At 48.2% G+C, this 25,020-nt stretch overlaps 9 protein-coding genes across 9 annotated transcripts; 2 read left to right on the top strand and 7 right to left on the bottom strand.

Moving 5' to 3' along the window:
• Positions 1–143: 143 nt before the first annotated feature.
• On the bottom strand, positions 144–1,184 carry DCAS (N-carbamoyl-D-amino acid hydrolase; the record flags this gene model as incomplete). Its single annotated transcript, XM_031146989.1, has 1 exon — positions 144–1,184. The coding sequence occupies one exon, from the start codon at positions 1,182–1,184 to the stop codon at positions 144–146; it is 1,041 nt and encodes a 346-aa protein (XP_031008615.1).
• A 719-nt stretch (positions 1,185–1,903) lies between these two features.
• Positions 1,904–4,033, top strand: PYD2_1 (Dihydropyrimidinase; the record flags this gene model as incomplete). Its single annotated transcript, XM_031146988.1, has 2 exons — positions 1,904–1,936; positions 2,561–4,033. The coding sequence occupies 2 exons, from the start codon at positions 1,904–1,906 to the stop codon at positions 4,031–4,033; spliced, it is 1,506 nt and encodes a 501-aa protein (XP_031008616.1).
• A 1,415-nt stretch (positions 4,034–5,448) lies between these two features.
• On the bottom strand, positions 5,449–7,629 carry PTH1-2 (Inorganic phosphate transporter 1-2; the record flags this gene model as incomplete). The annotated part of the gene is made up of 3 exons (XM_031146987.1): positions 5,449–6,997; positions 7,044–7,211; positions 7,262–7,629. 3 exons carry the CDS (start codon positions 7,627–7,629, stop codon positions 5,449–5,451), a joined length of 2,085 nt encoding a protein of 694 aa, XP_031008575.1.
• Positions 7,630–10,829: 3,200 nt separating this feature from the next.
• On the bottom strand, positions 10,830–13,798 carry pso2 (DNA cross-link repair protein; the record flags this gene model as incomplete). Its single annotated transcript, XM_031146986.1, has 2 exons — positions 10,830–11,151; positions 11,208–13,798. The coding sequence occupies 2 exons, from the start codon at positions 13,796–13,798 to the stop codon at positions 10,830–10,832; spliced, it is 2,913 nt and encodes a 970-aa protein (XP_031008574.1).
• Positions 13,799–14,412: 614 nt separating this feature from the next.
• LSM2 (U6 snRNA-associated Sm-like protein LSm2) lies at positions 14,413–14,917 on the bottom strand (the record flags this gene model as incomplete). Its single annotated transcript, XM_031146985.1, has 4 exons — positions 14,413–14,456; positions 14,511–14,601; positions 14,688–14,835; positions 14,904–14,917. 4 exons carry the CDS (start codon positions 14,915–14,917, stop codon positions 14,413–14,415), a joined length of 297 nt encoding a protein of 98 aa, XP_031008581.1.
• Positions 14,918–15,257: 340 nt separating this feature from the next.
• LHYA1_G002006 (uncharacterized protein) lies at positions 15,258–18,609 on the bottom strand (the record flags this gene model as incomplete). The annotated part of the gene is made up of 4 exons (XM_031146984.1): positions 15,258–15,992; positions 16,049–16,370; positions 17,339–18,196; positions 18,359–18,609. 4 exons carry the CDS (start codon positions 18,607–18,609, stop codon positions 15,258–15,260), a joined length of 2,166 nt encoding a protein of 721 aa, XP_031008580.1.
• Positions 18,610–19,084: 475 nt separating this feature from the next.
• On the bottom strand, positions 19,085–20,923 carry nsa2 (Ribosome biogenesis protein; the record flags this gene model as incomplete). Its single annotated transcript, XM_031146983.1, has 12 exons — positions 19,085–19,162; positions 19,205–19,270; positions 19,351–19,425; positions 19,487–19,532; positions 19,580–19,608; positions 19,688–19,743; positions 20,054–20,090; positions 20,230–20,290; positions 20,362–20,404; positions 20,450–20,599; positions 20,711–20,804; positions 20,855–20,923. The coding sequence occupies 12 exons, from the start codon at positions 20,921–20,923 to the stop codon at positions 19,085–19,087; spliced, it is 804 nt and encodes a 267-aa protein (XP_031008583.1).
• Positions 20,924–21,161: 238 nt separating this feature from the next.
• Positions 21,162–21,833, top strand: LHYA1_G002004 (Homocitrate dehydratase, mitochondrial; the record flags this gene model as incomplete). The annotated part of the gene is made up of 1 exon (XM_031146982.1): positions 21,162–21,833. One exon carries the CDS (start codon positions 21,162–21,164, stop codon positions 21,831–21,833), a length of 672 nt encoding a protein of 223 aa, XP_031008582.1.
• Positions 21,834–22,521: 688 nt separating this feature from the next.
• On the bottom strand, positions 22,522–24,476 carry DIP5_1 (Dicarboxylic amino acid permease; the record flags this gene model as incomplete). The annotated part of the gene is made up of 4 exons (XM_031146981.1): positions 22,522–23,534; positions 23,586–24,012; positions 24,065–24,155; positions 24,205–24,476. 4 exons carry the CDS (start codon positions 24,474–24,476, stop codon positions 22,522–22,524), a joined length of 1,803 nt encoding a protein of 600 aa, XP_031008577.1.
• Between the last annotated feature and the right edge of the window lie 544 nt (positions 24,477–25,020).

The raw sequence follows: 25,020 nt of genomic DNA, 5'->3' as shown, positions 1-25,020 counted from the left end.
TCCTTGTTCTGGCGCATTTACTCAATTTCATATTTAACTCTTCCCATTTAGCTCTTTCACGATTCAAAACATAAAGGCATAGTTCAATGTCAGTTCTAAATTGGTCTACGAAATATTTACAAGAAGTCTTCTTTTCTTTGTCCCTATTCAAGCAAATCAGGCTCCACAACACCAGTCTGCTGCGTGATCGGTCCATACTGATCAATCCTCCTATGTCTATCAAAATCAAAAGTCTTCTCCTTCCCCTGTCTGCAATCCTCCAAATCCAGCTCTGCAAAAACAATCTCGTCACCCTTCCCCTTCGCCTCCGCCAACACATGTCCCTCTGGCGAAGTAATACAACTGCCGCCAATCAAATCATACTTGCCGTCCTCCAGCCCAGCTTTCGCCGCACTGACCGAGAAGCAAGAATTCATATACGAATTACCTTGCATGACCAGCTTATGATGGAATACCGCATCTTTCTCCGCCTCCTCCGGCGTCATCACCTTCCTCGTCCCCCACAGATCCGGCGCGAAGCCCGCAGTGTTATACCCGCACAACACAACTTCCACGCCCTGCATACCATAGATCCTCCATCCCTCAACCCACCGCCGATCATTACAGATCATCATGCCCATCACTGGATCGCCCTTCCCTAGCGCTGCCTCTACCCCATTACCCTTCTTCACAGCCCCCTCAACCAAATCCGGGGCTCGGAATGCTTGGAACCCCAAATTACCAGGCTCGAAATACCGCTTCTCAAGCTGGTTCACAGCGTCGGGATTCTCAAACGGTTCTTTCGTCCCCGGCAAATGCACTTTCCTATACTTCGCAATCACCTCGCCCTTCTTCGCCGAAAAATACACACTCGTATTATACCCCTTCCCATCTTCGGCGCGCTCAGCAAAACCCACCGAGATATCGATGCCCAGTTTCTTCGCCTCGTCGAAAAGGGGCTTGGTGTTTTCAGCATCAGGCAGATTGTCGCTGTGTTCGAAATAGGTGTCTAGTTCTTGCGAGGGGATTAAGTGCCGCGGGAAGAAGGTCGTGAATGCTGTTTCGGGGAAGAGGACGAGCTGGGCGCCGAGGGAAGAGGCAGATTGCAGAAGGGTGATCATTCGGGAGAGGGTCTCTGGGCGTTTGGATGTGAGATGGACAGGACCCATTTGGGCCGCTGCGATCTTCAAGGTTCGTGGTGCCATTGTGGATTGAGGTACTGTGAGAGGTGGACTTGAAGTTGGGAATAGAATAATAGAATTAGAAAAGTAAATTTGAAAAAAGCACCGCAAAGGAAAGCAAGCAGCTTTCAAATAATTTTCTACATCTCCAAAGCTTCAAGTCCAAGCTCCTATTTCATCCCACCTTCAAGCTTCTCCCCGTCCGGCCCGTCGCAGCACCCTTCGGGCTTGTATCGGCATGCTCATGTATCTCCTTCGCATCATCTTCCGTCTCATCGCGGGGAACTATTAAACAATATCTTTTCAATCCACTCTTACATGCTTGCCCTTGCCTTTGCCCTTCATTAGGTACTATCACCCCTCTTCTAGCTTCACCTTCGCGGACCCCTATCTTATCGCCCTGCATATTTCCTAGCCCCTTTCCACTTTCCACCTCCACCTTTCCATCTACCCGCCACACGCCCCTGCTTGCCCGTCGGCCAACAGCCTATCAGCACCAAAACCAGAACAAGACAAGTACGAGTGGGAAATCTAGAACACCCTAACAAAAAGAAACATTGGGGGTGGGATGGTTGGGTTACGCAAAGAAGACGAAGTGGAGCCAGTGGGACGATGGCATTTTAAGTCACGGTAGGGATTGATTTCAGGAATGGGGTGGTTTTGGACGGGTTGTTAAGGAGCTGGAGCAGTTGCGATGTTAGGTGGGAAGAAGGAAAACAGAAAAAAACAGGACGACCGACAAAATGTTCGATTTGGTGATTGAGAATGGGATCATTGTACGTTACTTTCCCTCTTCATCAGTTTGCTTACTTCAGATCATTATTCTGCATACTCCGTACCTTCTTCCCTATTCCAAATACATGTTATGTTCATCTCCCCCAAACCCCTGCCCTGCGTCAAGGCCGCATAAAAAAAAAGGTATTCGCTTGCGTAAAGGGGCGGCCACGAAGTCGGTCCAACGCCTTTTTCTTGGTTGTTTTCGAAGATTGGAAGGGGGTATATATTTTGAAATAAAGATATTGCTGGTACATACGACCACAGACTGAGGAGAACTGGGCATCCCGTCCGCTCTGCCATACATAAGCCTCAGATCGGCAGATTAGTAGTTGGGTGGGTGACCACCAGCGAATACCTGCTGTTGTATGTTTTTAGTTTTTTTTTTTTTGCCATTTCTTTTGGCTCCTTGGTTTTTATAGATGGCTAGCACTTTGGAAGTATGCATGAGGAAGGAGTTGGCTTTGATCCAAACCGAGAAATGAGCTTGATTTTTCTTTCGTAGTGCATTCCAAGTGGGAGAAGACTGGCAGTTAGTCGGGACAGGCTGGAATGGCCAGCTATTTTGATCTTTAGAATTATGAACATATGGTTGATTTTATATGCAATTGCTAAAACGTCTCTAGGTCACAGCAAGCGAAGTCCTTCCCCTAGGGATAGAAATTGGCATCAAAGATGGCAAAATTTCCTGTCTTGGCACTTCTCTTCCACGAGATGCAGACACCCAAGTCATTGATGCAAAGGGAGGATTCATCACCCCCGGAGGCGTAGACTCTCATGTCCACTTTGCCCAAAACAACAGTCCAACTGGGGACAACTTCACCACCGGCAGCCGCAGTGCTATCGCTGGTGGAACAACCACCGTCCTGGCTTTTGCCTCTCAGCTCAAGACGGAAACCAGCGTAATCCCTTGCTTGGACAACTATCTCCTCCGCGCCAAAGACCAAACTTACTGCGATTATGGCATCCATCTCATCCTCACGAACCCCACGCCTGAAATCATGAGCACTGAGATGCCCCTCCTCATCAAGCGAGGCATCACGAGTGTCAAATTATACATGACTTACGAGCCCATGAAACTCGGCGACTCGCAACTCCTCGATGTCCTCATGTCCGCCCGTGCTCTTGGTTTCACAACCATGATACACGCAGAGAACAGCGACATCATCTCCCTCATCACCGACCGTCTCGAAGCAGCCGGCCACACCGACCCCTTCTTCCACGCCATCTCGCGGCCGCAAATCGCCGAGAACGAAGCTACGTACCGCATCATCAGTCTCGCAGAGCTCACCGACACCCCGATTCTAATCGTGCACATGAGCTCCGAGGTCGCCATGAAGCATGTGCGGAAAGCGCAGACGCGGATGCTGCCTATCCATGCAGAGACCTGCCCGCAGTATCTCTTCCTCCTCTCCGAGCGCCTGAAGGGCAACCCCCAAGATACCTTCGCCGGCGCCAAATGTGTGTGCAGCCCGCCGCTGCGACACGATCCGAAAGATCTCGAGGCCATGTGGCGCGGAATCGCGAATGGGACGTTCACTACATTCAGCTCTGACCATGCGCCGTCCACGTACGACCATGCCGGGGGAAAGAAGCTGGGCTTGAAAGATGGCATTATGAGGTATAGGGATATCCCCAACGGAGTCCCGGGAGTCGAAACCAGACTCCCTCTCCTATTCAGTTACGCGGGCCGGGAAAAGGACTCCAGATTGAGTCTGCAGCGTTTCGTGCAGTTGACTTCCTCGGATCCCGCCAAGCTGTACGGCTTGGAAGGCACCAAGGGCAATATCGCACCGGGCTATGATGCAGATTTGGTTATCTGGTATGGCGAGGGAGATTTCAAGGAGGGAGTGACGATTGAGCAGAAGAATCTGCATCATGGGGTGGACTATACGCCGTACGAGGGTATGCACGTCAAGAACTGGCCACGGTTTACGCTGTTGAGGGGCAAGAAGGTGTGGGATCGTGATGGAGGTGGCATCGTTGGTGAAGTTACAGATGGACAGTTCCTCAAGCGGGGAATGGGCAAGATTGTGGTTGGGAAGCAGGGAGGGGAGGTCAATGGTATGCTGCCTGGAGAAAGGGATTATTGGTATTAGTATGATGTTTCGCACATGCAATTATTATCATATCGACAATAGATGATGTCTTGGATCGGGTAGGTATAGGTATATATAATATATCGAAAAAAACGTGACCTCTAGCCTCTTTGGTATTTAGGACTTGGGCCGCGGTGACCGGTCATACCCAGTACTACTCGAGAGAGGAAAATGAATTCGCGGAAGATGTCGAAATATTGGAAGTCAGCTACGACTTGGCACGCTTAAATCCGTTTGGCCCGGTCATGTCTAACTCAATGACTGTACGTGGACTATTAATCCCCGTTTGACCCACAAGGAAGCTCGATGACGGCAAGGCGGGATTCGTGTTACGTTTTTGTGCCAACGACTCCAGCTTCCAAGAACCTAGTATCCGTCTCGAGAATCTGATGGGGGACATTTTATATCGGTCCCACCCTACTCCAACCACATCTTATAGACATTACGAAGTGATAGCATATCAGCCACTGTTCTTTTGCCGGTATTAAGATCTATAATATCAATTGGAATACAAGGCATTGTTCTTAAAGCAGTCGAAGGTAAGACAAACACGTTCTCGAGGGTAAGTATCATGAAGAGGAGCTATTCACTAGACCAATCATTTAAAAATGTGTTCTGGGGCTTGTATTGTGAAATAGCAGAACGACGGATCTTTGACATCGTATAGCGTTATGTATAACATTTGAGAATGTAAATGGCTTACACTTAAGGAGGCTCGGGGATGGCGATGTTTCGAGACCTATATATGCGGTGCTTTCTATAAACCTAGTGTTTATGTCTATAATAGTCACATCAAGTAGAGGGACGAGTGAAGTAAAAGGGACTTTTTGGTATAACAGACATAGCTTTTGTACTAGCGCTTCTCAATTAAGCTAATAAATGCGCTAGTAAGCATTCTTAGCAAGCCTCTATACAAGTGAGAGCGCGCTAGTTAAGAGCTAAGTCTTGAAAAGAGAAAAGAGAGTTCAAACTCGGCTTCTATTCGGACTTAGCCGATCTTGCCTATATAACCTAAAGGCTTCAGGCATAGAGAGATCTTAATATAGGTAGGATAGGTAGTCACATAACACTACCGTCGATGACTAGGCGATGCAAAGGCATAGGTAACCTCTTCGCCTTATTATCTACACGTAGCTAAGACAACACGAATGCAATATACAGAATCAGGTCTTAGCTACTAGCTAGCAAGAAGTGATCACTATTGCTTGATACGATACCTGTGGTACTAATAGTGTAGGTAGGTATTTTAACGATTATTTTATTAGCTTATAGAATATGTGCATTTTATAGTGTATAGGTGTTTTTAATTTACACTTTTATTCATTTTATAGTCATAGGATAGAATCCTTATCTATGCCCAAGCTATATACCAGCTTAGCCTAGCTTAACGCCTTAAACCCAAAAACAATTCTCAATCATTTAGCAGGTGCTACAGCCACTGCATCATCATCGCTCTTCTCATTCGACATCTCGCTACCGCTCGCTGTCGACATCTCTGCTTTGGGCATCTTGACACCCCCAGGCCCATCCTTGAAATACCGATGCATATCCTCATTATACTCATCCTCAAACGCATCATCATCATCAGCAAGCACACCCTCACCTCCACCAACGCCCTTTTCAGTGTTCGCCTTCTCGGCCCTCACCTGTTGCTTGCTCGCCCAATCAGCACGCATATCAGCCATCTTACTCTCGTAATCCATCGCCGGATTATAATGCTTGCCGACGCCGCGTATGCGCTCCCACCAGGACAGATGGTGCGGGTTGATGGCGATGCCGTGGTATTCCGTCTCGCGGCCCTCTTGGATGTACTTGAAGCGGCGCTCTTGCTCTTTGAGATCTAGGCCCGTGGTATCTGGGAGGAAGACGGCCGTGATGATCATGCCGGCGAGACCGAACCAAGGCACGACCATGAATTTCGTTTTATCTTCGATATAGCTGTACAGCACGGCAGCGGTCAGCGCGCCGAGTTTTCCGCATGCGGCGGAGAAGCCGTGCGCGGAGGCGCGGATGGGAGTGGGGTATACTTCGGCGGCGACCAGGAAAGTAGTGCAGTTGGGACCGAATTGGTTGAAGAAGGAGGAGAGGAAGTACATTGTTTGGAAGGCTGGGATATGGGCTTTTTCTTTAGCGTAGTAGTTGTAGTGTAGAGCGGGGACGAGGAAGAGGACAAAGTCCATGGCGAAGCCGAGTTGTTGCATGCGTTTGCGACCGACGGTTTTGTTGTCAATGAGGAAGGATGCGAGGTAGTAGCCGCAGAGGGAGACTCCGACGTTGACAAGGTTCCAGAGCCAGCCGGTCATGATGTTGGTCGGGTGTCCTTTAGGGGTTGGGGAGAGGACGGAGATGAATTGAGATTGGAAGAGTTTGTTGCCGTAGAAGAAGACGTCGTTGCAGTACCATGCGCCAGCAGTTGCAATAAGACGTCCGCCGAAGTGATTGCAAGTTAGCTTCAAAGATTTGACATCGTATCCAGTTACGCTAGCCTTCTTCTTGGCTGCGTCCAAAGCTTTGGAAGCAAGAGGCATCTTGTAGTAACGGTAGTAGACGAGCCAAAGGGTACCAATGGCAGGAATTGCGAAAGAAACCCGGTAAACCCATTGAGCTGCAACTTCCGAGTATGGTGGCTTGGCACTGCCGTGGTGGAAGATGAAAAGGGCGATGATCAGGATAACTTGGTTGAAGAATTGTCCCCATCCCTGCATTAAGAAAGCCATAGTGACCTTGCGACCACGATGAAGACGATCTTCCTTGGTAGAGATCTTGCCGGAACCTGTGGCATTTTCCATGGCGGCTGTAGCAGTCATGGGATATTCTCCACCAACACCGATACTGTAGAAGAAGAGCGACCAGGCGTAACAGATGACCCAACCGTTCAAGGTAGTACCCCAGGATGCGGTAAGCATGATGAGGCCAACAAACATGATAAGGGCATCTTGAATAAGACCCCAGCGACGGCCAATACTAGATAATATTAGCATTGACTAGTAAGTTGGGGTAGAGAACTCACCCGTCACCAATAATACCAACAAGAATCTGACCAACAATGATACCGCAAACCTCGAGGTATTGAACAGAATTAATCCAGGTTTCATTACAAACCTCAAAGGTCTTCCAGCAGGTCTTCCAGACTCCTTGGAAAAGGGGTGTCAAGTTACCAATAGAGAACAGGACGTAACTATGAGAGGGTCAGTCACATCATCACACAAAACGGAGAACAAAAATTACCCTTCCAGACCGAGACCAGCTCCAGGAAGCACAGCGTTCTTAAAGTACCAAACAATAGGGCTCAGAGGATCCTTCTTCATCATTGCTCCAATCTGACCCAGCTCCTTCTTGGCTTCATCACTATCGACTTTATTGTTGAAGGCGACTTGCTTCCAGAAGGGTAGATCAGCCCAGTAGACGCCATCGGTGGTATAGGTATCAGAGGGGTACAAGAGGGACTTGAAAATTGCTGTCTCTAGATCTCTGTCGGTGCCTGGCTGGTTGGTGAAGGAAGCGTGATCGTCACCAGTTTCGGGACCGTGCGGAGCGCTGACCATGCCGTAATTGGTTGGGGCATGATGTCTGTGGTGGTGGAGTTCGTCACCCATCTTGCTGTTGGTCGAAGATGACCTGGGTGATTGGGGGTGGGATGGGGAGGCGGGTTGGAGGTTGTGATCGCAACGAGAGGTGAAGGATGAAAGTCGAAGTTGACGGGGGATGAAAGAATGATATAATTGACAAATGGCGCTAGGGAGGTGGATAGAAAAAGTAGAACATAGGTAGGATGTGGAGTGGAGTGGATGCTGCAGTAGTCAATAAGTGGGTAATGGTAAACACATGGACTCGGAAACCAATATGACGGGTTAACTTGATGCAGGATGATTAAAGGTGCGCTAACGTGCCCTCATTGGACAAATTATGGTTTTTCTATATATGTTTTCTTTTTCGAAAATTCGTCGAGACCCGAGGGCCGAGGGGCGCAAAATGAAAAAGAAATTCCCGGGATAATAGGATTTGACTTTTATGGCATCGTCTTGGTGGTCATATTACGGCGGCATACTACTCCGTAGGGAGTTAGTAACCGGGATTCATGGTCTTAGGAAGGAGCTTTGAAGCTTCAAGTGGGTGGCGTGTATATCGGCCAAGACCGGCTAACCATTAAGCATTCTAGTCTCCTGTTTTTGTGGGGCGCAACTTGTCAATTATTTTGCAAATCATCCGGGGTTGAAGCTTGGAGAAATAATCCGGGTTTGGAATATACGGTAGCTTCAATGCCGATTTATATCTTATTGTTCATGACTTTCAGTCCATCGTGCCTCAAGAGCTCCCTTTCTTTGTTAGTTCTTTGAGGTGTTGCACTGCAGCTGCATAGGTAGTCCGACTCTGGCTTTATGCCGGGAGCAGCGATCGCACACGAGTTTTCGGGTTTTCCTATCCACTTTAGCATTACTTCTACCCGGAGATGCGGAAGGGACCGACCGACGCTTGGATGATAGGTCTCAATATAGGATTTCAGCTTCATGGGCGACAGAAACGGCTGTTGTTATTCATACCTACTTAGCTCAGCTGCGGCATGTCTTTACCATAGACTAGATATGAAACCACCTAAACATAAGTCTAGATCTTCCCGACATACACGCGTATGCTTGGAATGTCCATCTGACTTTCTTGCCACAGAAGAAAAAGTGAAATCTGCGCTGGCCATCTGAAGTTTTTGATTGTCGTCAAAACCGACCAATCAGAAGCCGAGGATCGAGCACGTTTCCATCTGGCTGGTGAAAGAACCCCGGATGGGAGTTCGGGCGCTAATGCAGCAGATCTCCGCTTTTTGCAGGGGTGAGCACTGGGATGCGAGTAAGCGAGGCGGTGATGGACCTCGACATCCCAGTCGAGGTTTTTTCTATCGATTCGACTTTCAGCTGATATTCAATACCGTACATTGTCAATAGTCACGAGATATTTAGGTTACTAACTATAACAGCGAAATAGCCGCAACAATTGAACATCCACCCAGTCAACAGATACTACTCATAAACTCTACATCACCACTTTCAATTCCAATTCCAATCCATCCTATCGAGAGATAATCGGTCTTCCCCTATTCATGCCATTGATGCCTGATATAATCCCTCTCTTCTAAGGCACCAATATCAAACCACGTTTATATATCCTCGCTTCCCATACGTCCATCCCATCTCATCTCCAAATCCCCCCCCCCCCCTATCCAAACACGAACAATTCCTTCCTTCCTTCATCCCATCCCATCCCATCCCATATCTCCATTCCTTCCACCAGCCAAATCAAGCCAAGCCCAAGGTCCCGAAATACACTACACATCGGCAAACCCGGGGTACATATACTCACAGGACTTGGCTAACGCGGCAGTACCGTTAACGCCTTGGGAACAACGTGTTCTGTGCATGCATAGATCGCCTCAGCCATCCGCCGCCACAAAGCTTAAAGGGCGTCTAGGTACGTCTCGGCACGTTGGGCGCTGCTTAGCGCTGAGTGGTTAAAGAGACGACATGTGTGTGTGTTTCTGCGCTGAGAATATTGGGACTGGAACTGATTTCTTTCTGGATGAGTACGGAGTAAGCGGAAGGCGTGGAAGAAGGCTTAGGCGGGACGGATATGAGGATATGAGGATGGATGGCTAGAGCGAGGGTATGGAATGGGAAGCTTGACGGGTGTTTTGATAGCTCGCGTGATTTAATGAACTTATTGTAGAGTAGAAGGATTACCCGAACGGCTTTCATACCTTTACTGATGATGGGATGGCGAGATACCATTGCAAAATGTGAGAAAGACGATGGAATTGATTCGACATCGAGGGGATCATGGATGAGCAGATGAGAGCTGGTATCATGAAATCTCTGGTATGTAAGCCTTAGACTCTGGATTTCACGAACATTGAATATATCTTCGACGAAACGACGCTCAGTATTGAAATGACCCCATGCTTTCACATGGTGGAATATTTTGACAAGTATCTCGTTAGGCATGTCCAGGATATGTAGCGGCCTGAGCTTTGGTCGTAAGACTATGTTGGCAGTCCTGCATAGTGAGCTTTGAAAGCTGTCTAGCGTCTTTTGGAAGTCCTTCAATGTCTCGAGCTAAGCGTTCGGGGAAGTCCAAGAAGGGAGGGGTACTTGTTGGGCGTCATTCGACTGAACCCACGCCCGCGCCATCTGAGTTTGCTCAATCTGAGCGCTGACCGTTTATGCATCAAGCCCACTTCTTTCAATTGCTGATTAAATATCATCGGGATTAAAGCTATGGTCAGAGCTGACCGAACCTCCGTTTAACGCCATTGACATTTGACTCTGAAACGATCAGGAGATAATTTTGGGTGTCGCTGGCAGTGCGCTGGCTCTGATGACTGAGATTCAACAGAACTACGAATATGCTCAATAAAAGAACGACTGAGCCTAAGACGTATTTATGTCTGGTTTTCTTATCAAAATATTGAAGTTGTTTGGAAGTCGGCAAAATACTGAGCACAGCACGTGGATGGAGCACGTGCACGGGAGCTCTCTGTTGTGTTAAGGGGGGGACCGAGAAGTGTAAAAGGTGGATTTTAATGTGATCTGTGAGTACTTAATCATTTGGCAGGAGACTCAGGAGAAACACAGACCTTCCATCAGAGATATGCATACTAGACATCTAAATGCCTGTATATTCATTCGGTCATTATACACATCCTAAAAGGAGTACCAAACCGACAGCCTATGTCTCATGACAACCAGTGACAACCAGCAATCCGAAAACACCAGCCATCCCACCCACCTACATACCCCAACACCATAATCTACCATCTAACCTGATCCTCCCCACTCCCCAGCGTAATCGTGCCGTTCTTTCTCCTCTCCGCAAGCCACCTCTCGATCCACACCTTCATCTTACTCCGACTCGCCGCACTTCCCACATTAACCGTCGGCACGATCTTTTCAATCCTCAAGGCACAAACAAACATGGTAAGTTCGCGGAACGAGCTATGCTCTGAGTAAGGGACGCCGAAACAGGATGCTTCGCGTGTGGAGCCGCGTTGGGGTGTTAGGTCGTGCAGGGAGAAGTGCGAGGACCAGGAGGGGGAGTGTAGGATGTTTTGGAGGGTCGGGGAGGTGGTTAATCTGTTTAGGTTGTTAGAAATAAACTCCTAATACGGGGCTGAGAACAAGGCACGTACCTCGAAGTAGGTGGCTTGTAATTCCACCCACTAGGCCTGAATCCCACGATCCGACTAAAATGCGGCTTATACCCAGTCAGATACTCATGTAACGTCTCCGGCCGAATTTCCATCAGCATCTGCATATGGATTTGCGCCTCCTTCGGATCATCCGTCATGCGGCTCATCAGTTCTGGATCTTCCAGCGCGGCACAAATGCGCATCTTGCCTGGGGGAGCCCAGATCTTGCAGTCGAGAGCTCGAGCGATACCCATACAAATGCGCTCTTTACCAATGCTGTAGGTCCCACACACGATCAGTAGTCTTCCTCGAGCCTTTTCGGAGTTGAGAGACATGGCTATACTGTCATCTTCAGGCTTGGGGGCAGGTGCTGAGGCGATGAATTTCGCCATGCTGGAACCGGCGCGCTCACGTTTGGCTGTCTCCCAAGCGTCACCATCTTCGGCGCGTTCCTTTTTCAGGGATACACACATGTCTGCACATGCTTTAATGACTTCTTCTTGCGAGGGGAAAGCGTAGCGTGGATTGAGGTAGGTTGTATCTAGGTAGCAGACATCAACCTTTTGCTGTTTTGTCTTGCTTGTAAGAGAGTCGACGATGTTTGGCATCAGGAGTGGATGAGTGAGATGCGCTGGACAGGCGCGAAAGTCGCCACAGTGGAGAACACGTTGGATCTTAGGAGTGTTTCCTTTCCCTATGACCTTTTCGAATAGGAAGAGAGAACTGCCGGGGCAATGATTTGCAGGTATCATTGTGACTGCTACTCCTTGCGTGCCAGGAACTTCAGATCGTTCCTCAAAATCCAAAGACACTACCCACTTAGGATCAACTCGTAATTGCTGCTTGACCAGATTGCCCGTAACCTTACTGCAATATATCGGACCATGACACCATGAAGCTGTCAAACCAATATAATGGTCACTGTGGAAATGACTTAAAAAGTATGCATTACAACCCTGAACAGCACCGTATCTGAAAGCATCGACACAAATGAAGAAACCAGGCATGATCTTGTAAAAAGGACAAGTCCTCTGGTAAGCAGGCTTTCCTCTCGAGGAGTTTTCAGCAGCTGCCGCAGTAGCCCAGGCGGCGTCTTCTGCATGACCTGACATGATTTTTGAGAATGCAGACGTAGCCGTGACATCCTTTCCATCAGCTTCGATCGGATTTGCTTGACCTGGTCTAGGTACTGCTGCCTTTCGCGCGAAGCGACTGCTGGCTCCTTGGGGCATCATCTTCACCTCTGAAGATTCTGTTTTGACGAGCTTTGGCAAGGGTATCGGATTACCATCCAGACAGCCATTGACATGTCTCGTAGCTTCATCAGGGGTAATTCCACCAAGGTGGACACTGCAAATCGGACAAGAGGCCATCATTTCTTCTTCTGGGGCCATTCCGTCGACATGGTCATGGTCATTGCCATTAAACTCTTGCCCGGCTTCTGCTGCCTCCAGCCTTGCTTGTTCCTCCATCCACTTCCTCTCCACAAACTCTTCGCCGTCAGCGAATTCATCATCAGGAAACTCTTCGAAATCATCAAACTTGCTCCATTCATCAATACTAGTAGCTTCCTTTTTCAAAGTCGGAATGTCCGGCAGGGCTGGACTCTCTTCCTTTGGTAATTCTACCGGGCTAGACATCTTCCCCTCTGAACCACGATCCGAGCTTGATCTACTTGAGGATCTCGAGCTAGGTTGTAGAGCCTCCCACTTTGCTTGTGCTTTTGCAACAGGTACTCTTGTTCGCCGCCTATACAGTGGCCTGACAGACTTCACTTCTGGCACGACAGGTTGGTTTACTAGTATGTCTTCTTGCTCTACGGGGTTCGTCTCCACTACTTCGTTCGAATCTGGTTGTTTCGAGACACGAGTTCGAAGCTCCCTCTTTTCCGCCCCTAGAGCAATAGCTTGGTTGGCTTTGTTAGTCTCGAAGTCAATTTCGTAATCACTTTCTGAGTCCGAGAGGAAGGGTCCTTTTCGCCGCGGCTTCTTTGATTTGAACTTGGTAGCAGGTTGTGGAGGAGGTGGTGTACAAGCATCCTTTGCTGGGAGAGATTTTCCGAGAAATCCGGTACCATCAACATCCATTGATACATCCTCTTCGCCATTCTTATCTGCCCCGCTCAGTGAGCCTGTGTTCAACGTCTTTCGCTTCTTCACGGGCCCTGCTTTCTCGTTGAACCTCTCAATCTCGTTGTCCCCATATATATCATCCAATGCCTCGTCTAAAATATCAGCACCGAGTGCTGGATGCGCAGGGAGCTGGTTGGCTTGAGATCCCTGAGACAGGAAAATCGAGTCATCTTTCATAGGAGAATCGACTTTCTTAAAGAAATTTAGGATGCTATTATTGCCCTTCTTTGGAGTCCTCGAGGGAGCGGCTTTCTTGGTGCTCGGCCGATTCGGCATTGGCACGTTTGATTTCGAGTTCGGACGTGGCGTGAGTGGTTTCGTAGAGCTTCGACTCGCCATTGCGGATGGTAGTGGATGAGGGTTGGAGATACCGTTCGGTGGTGTCGGTGGTCTGCCAGTCGAGGGTTTTAGAGGTGCCTCAATCGATGTCTTGGAATTTTCTCGTGGGTTTCGAAACATGCCTGGTAGTTAATTATCCATCAGTTCGGAAAGGCGTTCGTCGTAGGCTCCGAGGGCGACTGCAGCCTCGGTCATAAGCAGTTCTTCTACGCTCGTGTGGCAATCAAAGATCTTCCTGCGTAAGATGGATGATTGAGCTGATGGTTGAGTATTTGCTTGGGCTTGTTGTGGCAAGACAAAGACGGAAGAATCTCTTGGGAAACGCGATAATCATTGACGCGTAGTCGCGTGATTTGCCATCAGGTGATTGAAATCAACATTTTCACATCTGTTCAAAGATACCGGCACTTGGGGTCACGCAGGGTGCATTCAGGACAAAATTGACCTCTTGAATTGAACGAATCTATTATTCAGTTTGCATGGCGTTTCTCAAAGCTTTTGACCCTCTGAAGGGTGGCTTAACCCCTGAACTCCATGCTCAATGCTATGCTATAGACCACCTTGATACGCCCCAGAAACACTAGATCAGGAGCAAGAGAAGAGAAGCTCCTGACTCGAGGAAGCATTTGCTCACGAATGCTGAGGTGGGACCCTCAATGCTCGTCGGGTCCCCCGCACTGCTCCAACACAACCTGGGTATTTTCCCTGCATTCCCCGTAACCAATCTATCCATCTTACTTTGTTTTCTGGGCCTGTTGCGCTGCTTCTCTCCGTGTAGCTATAATAAGTTTAGCATAGCGACAGAAAACGGAGCGCAGATATGGAAACCTACCATCTTCCAATAACGCCGTATCTACCGCACCTCCAGGTAAATGCACATATCTTACCACGCTCCCTCTGATGAAAACATTCTTGACCGAAGACTAGACGGTCCATCATTAGCCACAAAGTCCTTGATGTATGCCATAGACGTCGTTGCGAGACTCTTGCGCCTGGGCGAGAAACTCACCAAGTGAGGATATTTCAGTTCCTCCACCACCTGTATGTCATCGAGTTTGATATTGAGGTATTGGTCGACTGATTTCAAGGTGCCCTTGATCTGGATATCGTTCTTGAGTTCGACGGTGACTTCGTGGTCAACTAGGGTCTTGAAGAAGCTGTTGACAGATTGCAGAATTAGCAGAAGTCCAATCAAAGCTAGAGATGGGGTCAATGGTGTGCGAACCTGAAGAACAGCATCTTGAAATAATTAAGAGGGATGTTGGACAGGTTTGATGGTGGTGGAAGAGCTCGTGGTGGGATGTGGTGGGGAAGCTGCGATCATGGAAAATTTGAGCCTCGGCAACAAGGCAGGAACAATCGCACTTCACCTTAACGTCCTCCAACGTCGTTCCTTGAACATTACAATGCCACCACAATGTTACAGTATTCAACACTACCCTTTCTACGGTATATGTTAATAAATACAATCCCAAATCATCTGTGTCTGTCTTATATACTATTAACATTCTGATCCATATATTTCTAACAGTGATGTTCTATACAATAGTCAAGCCAAATTCTCCAATTACAGCGCTCCTCACTGCTCTTCCATAAATCTATCCAATGCCATATTAAACACTCTCTGATCAGCAGAGCTCATATACCCCCTCTGAAACATCTCAATTGCCCACGGATTCAACATCTGTACCAACTCCATCAACGCTGGCACTTCCCGCTCAACATACTTCGCAATCCACCGAACCTGGAACGCGTCCAGATCTCCACCGCGCAGTCCCAACATCTGCTCCGACATCCCCTGGAAATTAGGTATTAAAACAAGCATAAGCAGCAGCAAAATCCCACGATCTTGTATCTCAGGCCCGGAAAATTGCTCGCACCACTCTTTCCATGTACACCCTTTATCGTATGTGACGTTCCAATCCACCTGTTCCTTCCACGGCTCCTCGCCTGCTTCTCTCCGCCACTTCGCCTCGATGTCAATGAGTGGGCCGTCGGACCCCATCTCCCGCTCTACCATATACACAATGGATGTCTGGTCCCAAGCTTCCTTGAAGAGACATAGGTGGGTTTTGTCGGGGTTGTGTTCTCCGCTGTCTGCTATCCTGGCAAGGACTGCAAGGGGCTCATCGACGCCGAGGACTCCCGTGTCTCTGAATGGCACTCTGAGGCCGATGGAGAGGGGAGAGATACTGACTAGCTTTTTTGGTTTCTCGCAATAGGTCGGGATGTGTATGTCAAGGACATATCTATACACAGCTCTGATATTCTCCTCAGTTGTAGGTCCACCCCCCGAACCAATCTTTGTAGCTATCTGAAGGGAAACAGCGCGCTTGTGCGAGGAGCTTGAAGGGTATTTTGGGATGATACTGTAGAGGGGAAGGAGATTTTTGACAGCTGTTCGAATGGTTCGGTGCTTTTCGAGATGGATGAATTTGCTTCTGGTATCTTATTGAGCCTCCGTCCGATTTCGTGCAGGCGCTTTTCGATATAGTGGACGTCGCGCCGTTCGTCCATCCATAATCCTCGATAGCGTTTCGATTCTAAATCGACGATGCTGAGTTTCTGGGAGTAGGGGGTTTTTTGAGATGGGCTGTTCTCGCGTGTGCTCTCTTCTTGCTTTATCGGAGGATGAAGATTTGCTGGAGCGGTTAGTATGGATTCGAGACGGGGAAGCAGGGCAGGCTCACTACTGTCGGATTCAAAGTCAAGGTATTAAAGCTTTAGTGAAGGAAAAAGTCTTCACAGCGTATCTATGAGAGATGGGTGGATTTGGTCTGGTAAAATGGTGCTATATGAGCCTTTCTCTAAATAATTCGTGAGATAACATAATTAATCCATCCCCATACTTCGGGATCTTAATCAAAGCTTACATTTAGATTTTAGAAAACTCTGTAGCATGTCCACCTGTTGAATATGAGCTGCCAGAAGTGCGGTTGAAACTGCCCCTTTTTTTAAGCGAGCAGGTTCGGTTCAACCTGAACCTTGACTTGCAAAAAAAGGAATGAAAGAAATGGCAAAAAAACTTGAAATACATCTTCAAGGCTTCTTTCTACGACCCAGTATCAAATCCAAATGCAAAAATAGGGCAAAGAAAAGTGCAAAACAAATAGACTCATACCCCACCGGGACGCTCTCCGTAAAACCAGACTGACTGAGTTTTCCAAGCAGCCATCCGACTTCGGATGGGTGCTCAAGTTCGATTTCCTTGAATGAGGGTTAATACGTCGTAAACATAAGGAGACTTCAAACCACTCTAATAAAGTCTTAGCTGGTTTGCGGAATGTTTTTGCTTAAATTAAATTATACAGAGTCTTTGTTAAACGCCGAAGACATTGCCGATTAGCTTTACGCGTGCGCTTATTGGTTTATGAGTAGCACTGCACTGCTATAAATCGTTGAGGGGTCCTTGATAGTGGGGATAGCAGATGGGGTATTCGAATATCCTATGATAGGATGCCCTGATGGCTTTATCTCGTCTACATCCTCGCGATGTCTCAGCCGCCTCTATGGGACAAAGGCATAGAATCATCTTCTGAAATATCCTCCAAGTTGATCACCTCATATCCATCCTCGAACCATGCAATTATATAGATATAGCATCTTACACGACCAAAGTTCCTGCGACTTCTGTTCAATCGCGGTCCTAGCTGGGCTTACAACTTCGCGGACTCCATCATTTCCCTAAGCCACTCCTTCGTGCAATCTACCAAAGTATCATGATTCGTCCCCATCGCCTTCGTACTCCACACCTCGATACCCCGCCCACCCTTCCCTTCCGCCCAACATCCCTCGAAATACAGCCTCCCCTTCTCCCCAATCATCACATCGTCCTCTGCATACACCAGTCGTAAGCTTAACGGTGCCTTTCCCTCCTCGACTCTCTGTTCCCAGGCGACTTTCAGGTTCCGCACAAGCTCCGGATAGCTTTCCGCAGCCTCCCACGAACATTCTCCAGGTACGCTCTTCAAGCAGAGCCGCGCCTCGTCATTCGCCCCCTTGGTCTCTTCTGCAAAAGCGCACTTCATGGCAAAATTAGAAAGCTCTTGCGTCGCCTTGTAGTCTATACCACAAAGCTCCAAACACCTGTTATTAGCATCTGTGACTTTCTGTTTCGGGACGGAATTATCCTTGAATAGTCCTGTTAAAGATGAGATCGCACCGCTGCTCACACCAATACTCGCGCCGACAGTGGGCACCGCCGTGTTGATCATAAACCCCGTGAGCGCATTCCAGTGGTTGAGAAGATTGTTCGGTAGGATAGCGGCTACGGTGAGAGATGTATTACCGGTGAGGGATTGGTGGACCCAGGGTGCGAAGAGGGTGAGGCTGGGGTTGGAGGGGGAGAGAAGGTCTGGGTGTGCGGCAAGGAGGTTCAGCGCGAAGATCGTGCCGGAGCTGTGGCTTGCGAGAGAGATGTGGGCGATGTTTAGATGGCGGAGGAGGGCGGGGATGGTTTCCAGGAACGTGGAGATGCGTTGATTCAAAGGGACGGGAGTGGAGCTGCCAAATCCAGGTCTGTGAAGTGTGTTAGAGAGTCTAGAGTCTGGAGTTTGCTGAGAAGAATGTATTTGCTTGTGCAAAAAATGAACCATCACGTGCAAGACCGTAGACCAGGTACATCCAATTCTTCGACATGGCCACGAAGTCCAAAGAAATAGAGATTTAAATATACCTTACCTATCAATATAGAGCACTCTCACACCAACCTTGGTGGCCAGAAAATCATTAAAGACCGCCATCCACCGACTCCCAAACATACCCCCACAAAACACAATCGTCGGTGCATCTTCTCCTACCGGTATACCAGAAACCGCATAACTAACTTTTAGTGCTCCATGTGTATCTGTCGCTGGTAATATGAAGCTTTGGTGGAATTTTATGGGGGAGACGAGTTCGATTACATGTTCTTGAATAGGAGTTAGCGTCATTTCAAAAATGATTTCGCAACGACTTTACGAAGAGACCTCAATACAGCGTGTGAAGAAGAAGAGGATCTTCAATGATACTTTTGAGGAATGCTCAGCTCCTTCTTCTTAGTAGCAGACAGAACAGATGACTAAGCTAAACTCTGATGCTTAACTGGCTGGATCGTACCCAGTACATGTTGCCTGGTTTAGGTGGTACGTGCCACAGACAGGTGACACTTAGCGCTAGAGATAATAAGGAAGGGGGACTAATATGTAGTCTTTGAAGCCTTAAGATGCCCATTGATGTGCTAGTGGTTCCTTGGTCGAGCCTGCCGCCTTCGTAGGAGGTGTGTCAGTACTACGGACACAAGCGGGCGAATGATTGTCCTTGGAAAAACACCAATGGGGAAAAGGTTTATGTGAATTTTTGTATCTATTTTCAACTCTCAGACAGCCTCTAGAAAGGTATTTTGTGATTCAATGATTTGTCGCCCTTTTATATCACCAACGCCATAAACACCCTGCCATGCAATGATCTGTCGAAATTACTCCACCAAATCAGACGAGAAGGACACTGATATAGGTTAGCGATGTATCTTGGAAGGAAGACATGTACCAACCAATTCACACAACCATCATTCTCACAGTTGTTCGTGATCTGGGCCCAGCGACCCCAAACGACCTACAGGATAGTTAGTATGAGCTTGAGAATTTGAAAACAATCTCCCAGATGAACACGATCGAGGGCAGGGTCGAACGTACCTTTCCACCGGCGGTCACAAGCCCCAGCTCGCTCACATTGACCTCAATGATCGTTCCTTTGGTAAGTACACCTAACTGGGTATACATTGGCTAGCCATTATTAGCAGAGATTCCTGCGAATGACAGGGAGACAAACGTTTTGGGGATTCTTCTTGACACTAATGATTGGAAGTTGCACGGTACTAGAATTGATGAGTATGCGGCTATGGACGACACCAGACAGACTTACACTCCGAGCTCTGGATGCGTGACATTCGCCTATCCAAAAATTAGTGTCGGCTTTTACTGAATTGTTCTGGGTAAAGAGGAGGATCTCTTGACGTGCAAAATGACATACCTTTTTGTAACGAAGACCCATAGGTCGAATAAATCGCTCGTACCTGTTGTCAAGAACTGAGTTAGTACTGCCTAAAAGGGTACGCTCGTTGAGATGAGGTTTCATTCGTAATCTCTTCTCGAGACCCCACTGGTGAAAAGCACTCTTGAGCCGATGTAGAAATTCTTCGAGATTGACTTACTTGACTGGGCGTCGTGTGAAATCAGGACCACTGCAGAGAATTAGTACTATATCTTTTGGGGTGAGCAAGAGCGGGAAAGATGAACACTTACACAAATGTAGGCTTCGTGATCATTCTTTTCCATCCTTTCTTGGCTAAAATAATGATCAGTACCCCAGCACATATCTATTGAAGATGATTCTTACCCGTCTTCTTGCCCGTCTTCACAACTTTGAACATTTCCTACAAAACGTATTAGGACTTTGGGACTTTAAAAGAGCTGCGTTCTTCAGGGTCTCAAATGCCATCACAAAAGGGGGGACGAATAGTCGCCTTTTAGACAGCTCCGTAGCTCCCATAGATAAAACGAAAGCAGACTAACCTCTTCCGCGATACCTCTGACCTTTGGCAAAGGTACAGAGAACTTGGCCGCCTTCTCATTACTATAAATTATTGAAATCAGCATCGCTTGATCAAGCAGAATTCCGAATCCGGCAGTATTCAAGCTGCTTACCGCTTGTTTTTGATAGCTGGTCTGACATTAGTATGGGCATTTACTGGATATGTTTGGGATGAGAGCTGATCTCTTCAAATCGACGTACCTGATGAGAGGGCTTTTGCGTTCGTAGGGTTTGATCTATCGAGGAGATATTGTGGGAGGGGTGTGCTCGAAGGTTCGGCCGGCGCAGAGCTCTTTACGTTTCGCTCTTCGTGCGCCTTGATTTGCTTTTTCATCTGTATCTTCTCATGATCTACGTAGGGTCAGCATTGATTCATGGAGACAAATTAGGCATGTTGAAAATGATATCCCAACTCGCTGATCCGCTAGGAGAATATATTCGACACCCAGGGCTTTGACGTACGTCTATTCTTCTGCATTAACTTCGCGCGCAGACCCGTCAACTTTTGTGCGTCTTCGGAAGCTTTGTGCCCTTCTCGTGCGGCCTTCTTTCGAGTCTGGAGTTTTGTTAGTATAATTGATCAGAAAAGGGACCTTTGCCACGGACTTTCTCCTCATGGTCAAGACGCCTGCCGTGGAGCTTTCTCCACCTATCCATATACTCATTTTGAGGCATGATGGGCTAATTGCTGGCGAGATAATGCGACTATGGGGGTGGAAGGTGGTGGGGAAGGGAACGTTCAAATCATTGATAACGAGGTTTATCGCAACATTTTTTTTAATGTCACGCTAGCCCAATTGAAACTTTAGCGCCATCGTACCAAACTTCCATTAAGCTTCAATCAAGAACAACATCACACTGCTCTTTGGATGTCGGGCATTGACCATACGCATCAACTCTCCAAAGCCTCAAAATGCTGAGCAGATCAATACGACGGTCCATATTGGACTCGAGGATACCAACATCTGCATTACCTCCGACCTTCCTCCCAAATCGCGCTCGATACTTCAACTCAACCGTGCAACATGTCGATGCACCGGCCGAAAGCCTTGATGCTTCATTATTAGCTACGAATGCCTCTACAGAAGCTCTAGAGACCGTCGCTCCTGTTCGCCGAACTATTCGACAAAAGGTTCCGCTGCCACCAGCGCCGTTTACTCAGCCCATAGCTCTCGATGCCTCTGTCAAAGAGATGCTTCCTCTCCTGGCCGCTCAACCATCCCACTACATAAGCGCACACATCCACGCCAAACCATACCTCGTCACTGCTGGAGATACAGTGCGGCTGCCATTCCACATGCCTGGAGTTGTGCCAGGAGACATTCTACGCTTGAACCGAGCATCGAGTCTGGGTTCCAGGGACTACACGCTGAAGGGAACGCCATATGTGGATGAGAGGGTCTTTGAATGCAGGGCAAGAGTCATGGGGACGGAAGCAGAGCCCATGCGGACCAAGGAGAAGAAGAAGCGGAGGAATAGGAGGATTAATACGGTCAAGAGCAAGCATAAGTTTACGATTTTGAAGATTGCGGAAATCAAGATCAACAGTTTGGAGGATATTGAAGGATCTGGGGAGAGTGTATGATGAGATGTATTGATATCGTTCGGTTTGACGAAATTGTCTATTTCCAAGAATGGAAAGGTGCTTTGACAGTCAGTGTACAATATTCGGACATCCACCATGGCCCAGCCGTAACTCGCGCTACTTGGCCAAAATTGTATAAAAGTTCATATGGCGATTATCGGAATGGTTTCTTAGCTGAGCATGACCGTGAACGCTTTGAGGCCAGTTCCGCCTCGAGAAGGCTTGGCGTGTATTTGTGGCATTCCATGGTCAAATGACTCGATTAGCTTAAACACTGAAGCCTCATGTCCGAAGCCCTGGATGATTCTATGCTTCTTAGCACATTATTTTCCCCAGCCCACTCCACTGGATGGGTTCCAATCTCTAGATTCACAATTGCAAGTGCACTCACTGCTACCTACAGTACCTACCCAAATACTAGTCTGGCAAGTTCCATCAACCTATCCTACATGATCAAGACATGACTTTATGAAAGAGTATATGCGCACTTGTGATTGGAAGCGTAGGAAGACGATTTGATTGGCATCTAAACATTTTTCATTCTACTCATGCCCATGCATTATCATATACATTACCTTATACAAAGCCCTGGTATCATATCATCATAAATGCTCCCAATACAATACCCAACTCCTCGCCAACAAAGACGAAACGCAAAGCAAAGCAAAGCAACTACTAATCTAAACCTTTAAAAGAAGTTCCCCAGCGTAGCCTTATATATCCTCCGCGTCTTCGTTTCCATACCCCCATTCCTCCTCGCCTCCTTCTCCAAAAACTCCGCCTCCTCGGCATCAATGCGCGCCTTCCCCGTGTACAGATCCGCCTCCTCAGCACTCCACCTCTTACTCCTCATAACCAGTTTATAGCCCACAACCATGCCGAAATACACCGGCACGGGGATGTAATTCACAATGAAATTTTTCCAATTGAAGTTCGACCCCGTCACGGGGTTATGTACAAAGTCCGCCCAGCCATTGAAGAACGTGATCAGGCTGGCGAAGATGAGCGCGCACATGGATCCCGTGATGCCAAATGGCGAGACGTAGGCGAGGGCCGTGTCGGGGATGTTTTGCGCGTGCCGCGCGCGCACGAAGTAGATGTGCGTGGTGAGGATGGAGATCCAGGTTAGAATGCCGAAGATGGTGACGAGCGAGACGAAGTATTGGAATGTTTGGAAGGTGCCGACGTCCGTGGACATGAAGGCTATGAGACAGCAGCAGCTGCTGAGGCCGAGTGCGTAGACGGGTACTCCGCGGTCGTTGGTCTGAGCGAAGATGCGGGGAGCGTTGCCTTCGACGGCAAGGGAGTAGAGGGAGCGTGTTGCGATGTAGAGGTCGGAGTTTGCGGCTGAGAAGGTGAAAATCAGGAGGCAGACGTTGATGAGGTCTGGTAGGGTGTCGATGCCGGCGGTCATGGCGGCCACGACGAATGGGGATGCATTAGCCGAGACGGTCTGGACGGATTGGTTGTTTGCGGAGAGAAGTTGTTTGCTGTTGTAGGGAACATTCATGCCGAGAAAGAAGATGAGGATGATGTAGAAAAAGACAATTCGGAAGAATGTTAGTTTTACTGCCCGCGGGATGGCTCTGCGTGGATTTTGGGCTTCTCCTACTGTCACGCCAACGAGCTCCGCTCCCAGATAGGAGAAGACCCCAGTGCTCATGACGCTCCAAAATCCAAGAAATTTGCCTAGGGATCCAGCTGATAAAAGTATAAGTATATGTTCCGAGAATTATCAACACGGATACATACTGGCTTTATATGGAGCAAAAGCCCCCGGGTCCTTCCAATACTTGAATCCTTTCGCGGTGTGGTCAGGCCCCCCTCCTATGGCCAAGATAAACGTGAAGATCATTAATCCTATCAAAATGAGAACCTTGGTTGAAGAAAGCCAGAATTCGAATTCTCCAAAGATCCCAACGCCAAAGTAGTTGATGGCGACAATTGCTATCAAGAAAATGGAGACATATATGGCGGAATTAGCCCCAGGTCCATCGTAGTCTGCCTTGTCAAACCAGTATTTTATAACCAGAACCGACGCGATCAGATTGTTGGGGGTTGTAATGATGTATTTGAACCAATAATTCCATCCAAGTGCGAAGCCCAACGCAGGGTCTACGAATCGGTGTGCAAAACCTGTGAAACCTGAGGGTATTGGTAGCCAGGCGGCCATTTCGCCCTGTTGAGCTTCGTCAGTTCCGACCTAAACTTTTGGCAGAGAATCGACGTACCATAGCAGCCATTACAGCATAGCACAACACCCCTACCATCGCATATCCGATCAACATAGAACCCGGACCGGATGCTGCCAGAGAAGGGCCACTACAGCCATCAGCTTCCTTCCACGAATAGAGCAAAATTGTCCACTCACGTGTTGATGAACAAACCGGTTCCCAACGCACCACCCAAAGCTATCATAGCAATCTGCCTCGTCTTGAGGTCTCGATGAAGCCGAGAGCGCATACCCTCCTCATAAACATTCTCGGTCGGGCCCTTGTCTGACCCAGTATCCGAAGTAAGATGTTTCTCGGAAGCGTGGGCATACGGATTGGTCTCCATGCCGCCGTAGACTTCGTGGACCTCGAGTCCTTGGTATTGAGCCATCTCCAAGCCATCAGGATACGGAAGTGGTTTCTGGGACATGGTCTGGCAAATTCGTCATACAGTATGAATCCTTGGAAATATAAAGTTGAAAAGAGGATGGATGGGGAAAGGCTACTACAGCCTTACATAGGAACGGGAAGCGGCTGAGGAAGTACGACGAAGGGTGTCACGGAGATCATGTGGTCCTGGGCGCCCAGAGCTGAGACCCATGCACTATTGAAAGCGCAAAGATAAGAAATCAAGGCTTAAGCTCCTTCTTGGCCTTCCAATTAAGCATGAGGGGGAGGCGGGACAACGCTGAAGAGGGAGCTCTCTCTCTCTCTCTCAGTCTTCATTCCAAGCCATTACAATGTAGCCTGGCAAAGCCACGCCACCACGCCCGAAAGCCAACAAAAGCAAGAGTATGCGCAGTGCGAGACAGTGTAAAAAAGCGGAAATGACCCTGTCAATGGCCATGACTTGTGGTCCATTGTTATTATTCTTGGGGGTTTGTTACCTGTGGCTACTACGAACTTGTGGCCACATTGAACTTGCTAGCTAGGAATAGAATCCTACCAAAGTATGCTATAACGGATGGGCCGAG

The sequence above is a fragment of the Lachnellula hyalina genome (assembly GCF_007821495.1).
Source record: "Lachnellula hyalina strain CBS 185.66 chromosome Unknown contig00014, whole genome shotgun sequence".
Taxonomy (NCBI): Eukaryota; Fungi; Ascomycota; class Leotiomycetes; order Helotiales; family Lachnaceae; genus Lachnellula; species Lachnellula hyalina.
Note: the sequence above shows the minus strand (reverse complement) of the source record. Positions and strands in the feature narration are given on the sequence as shown.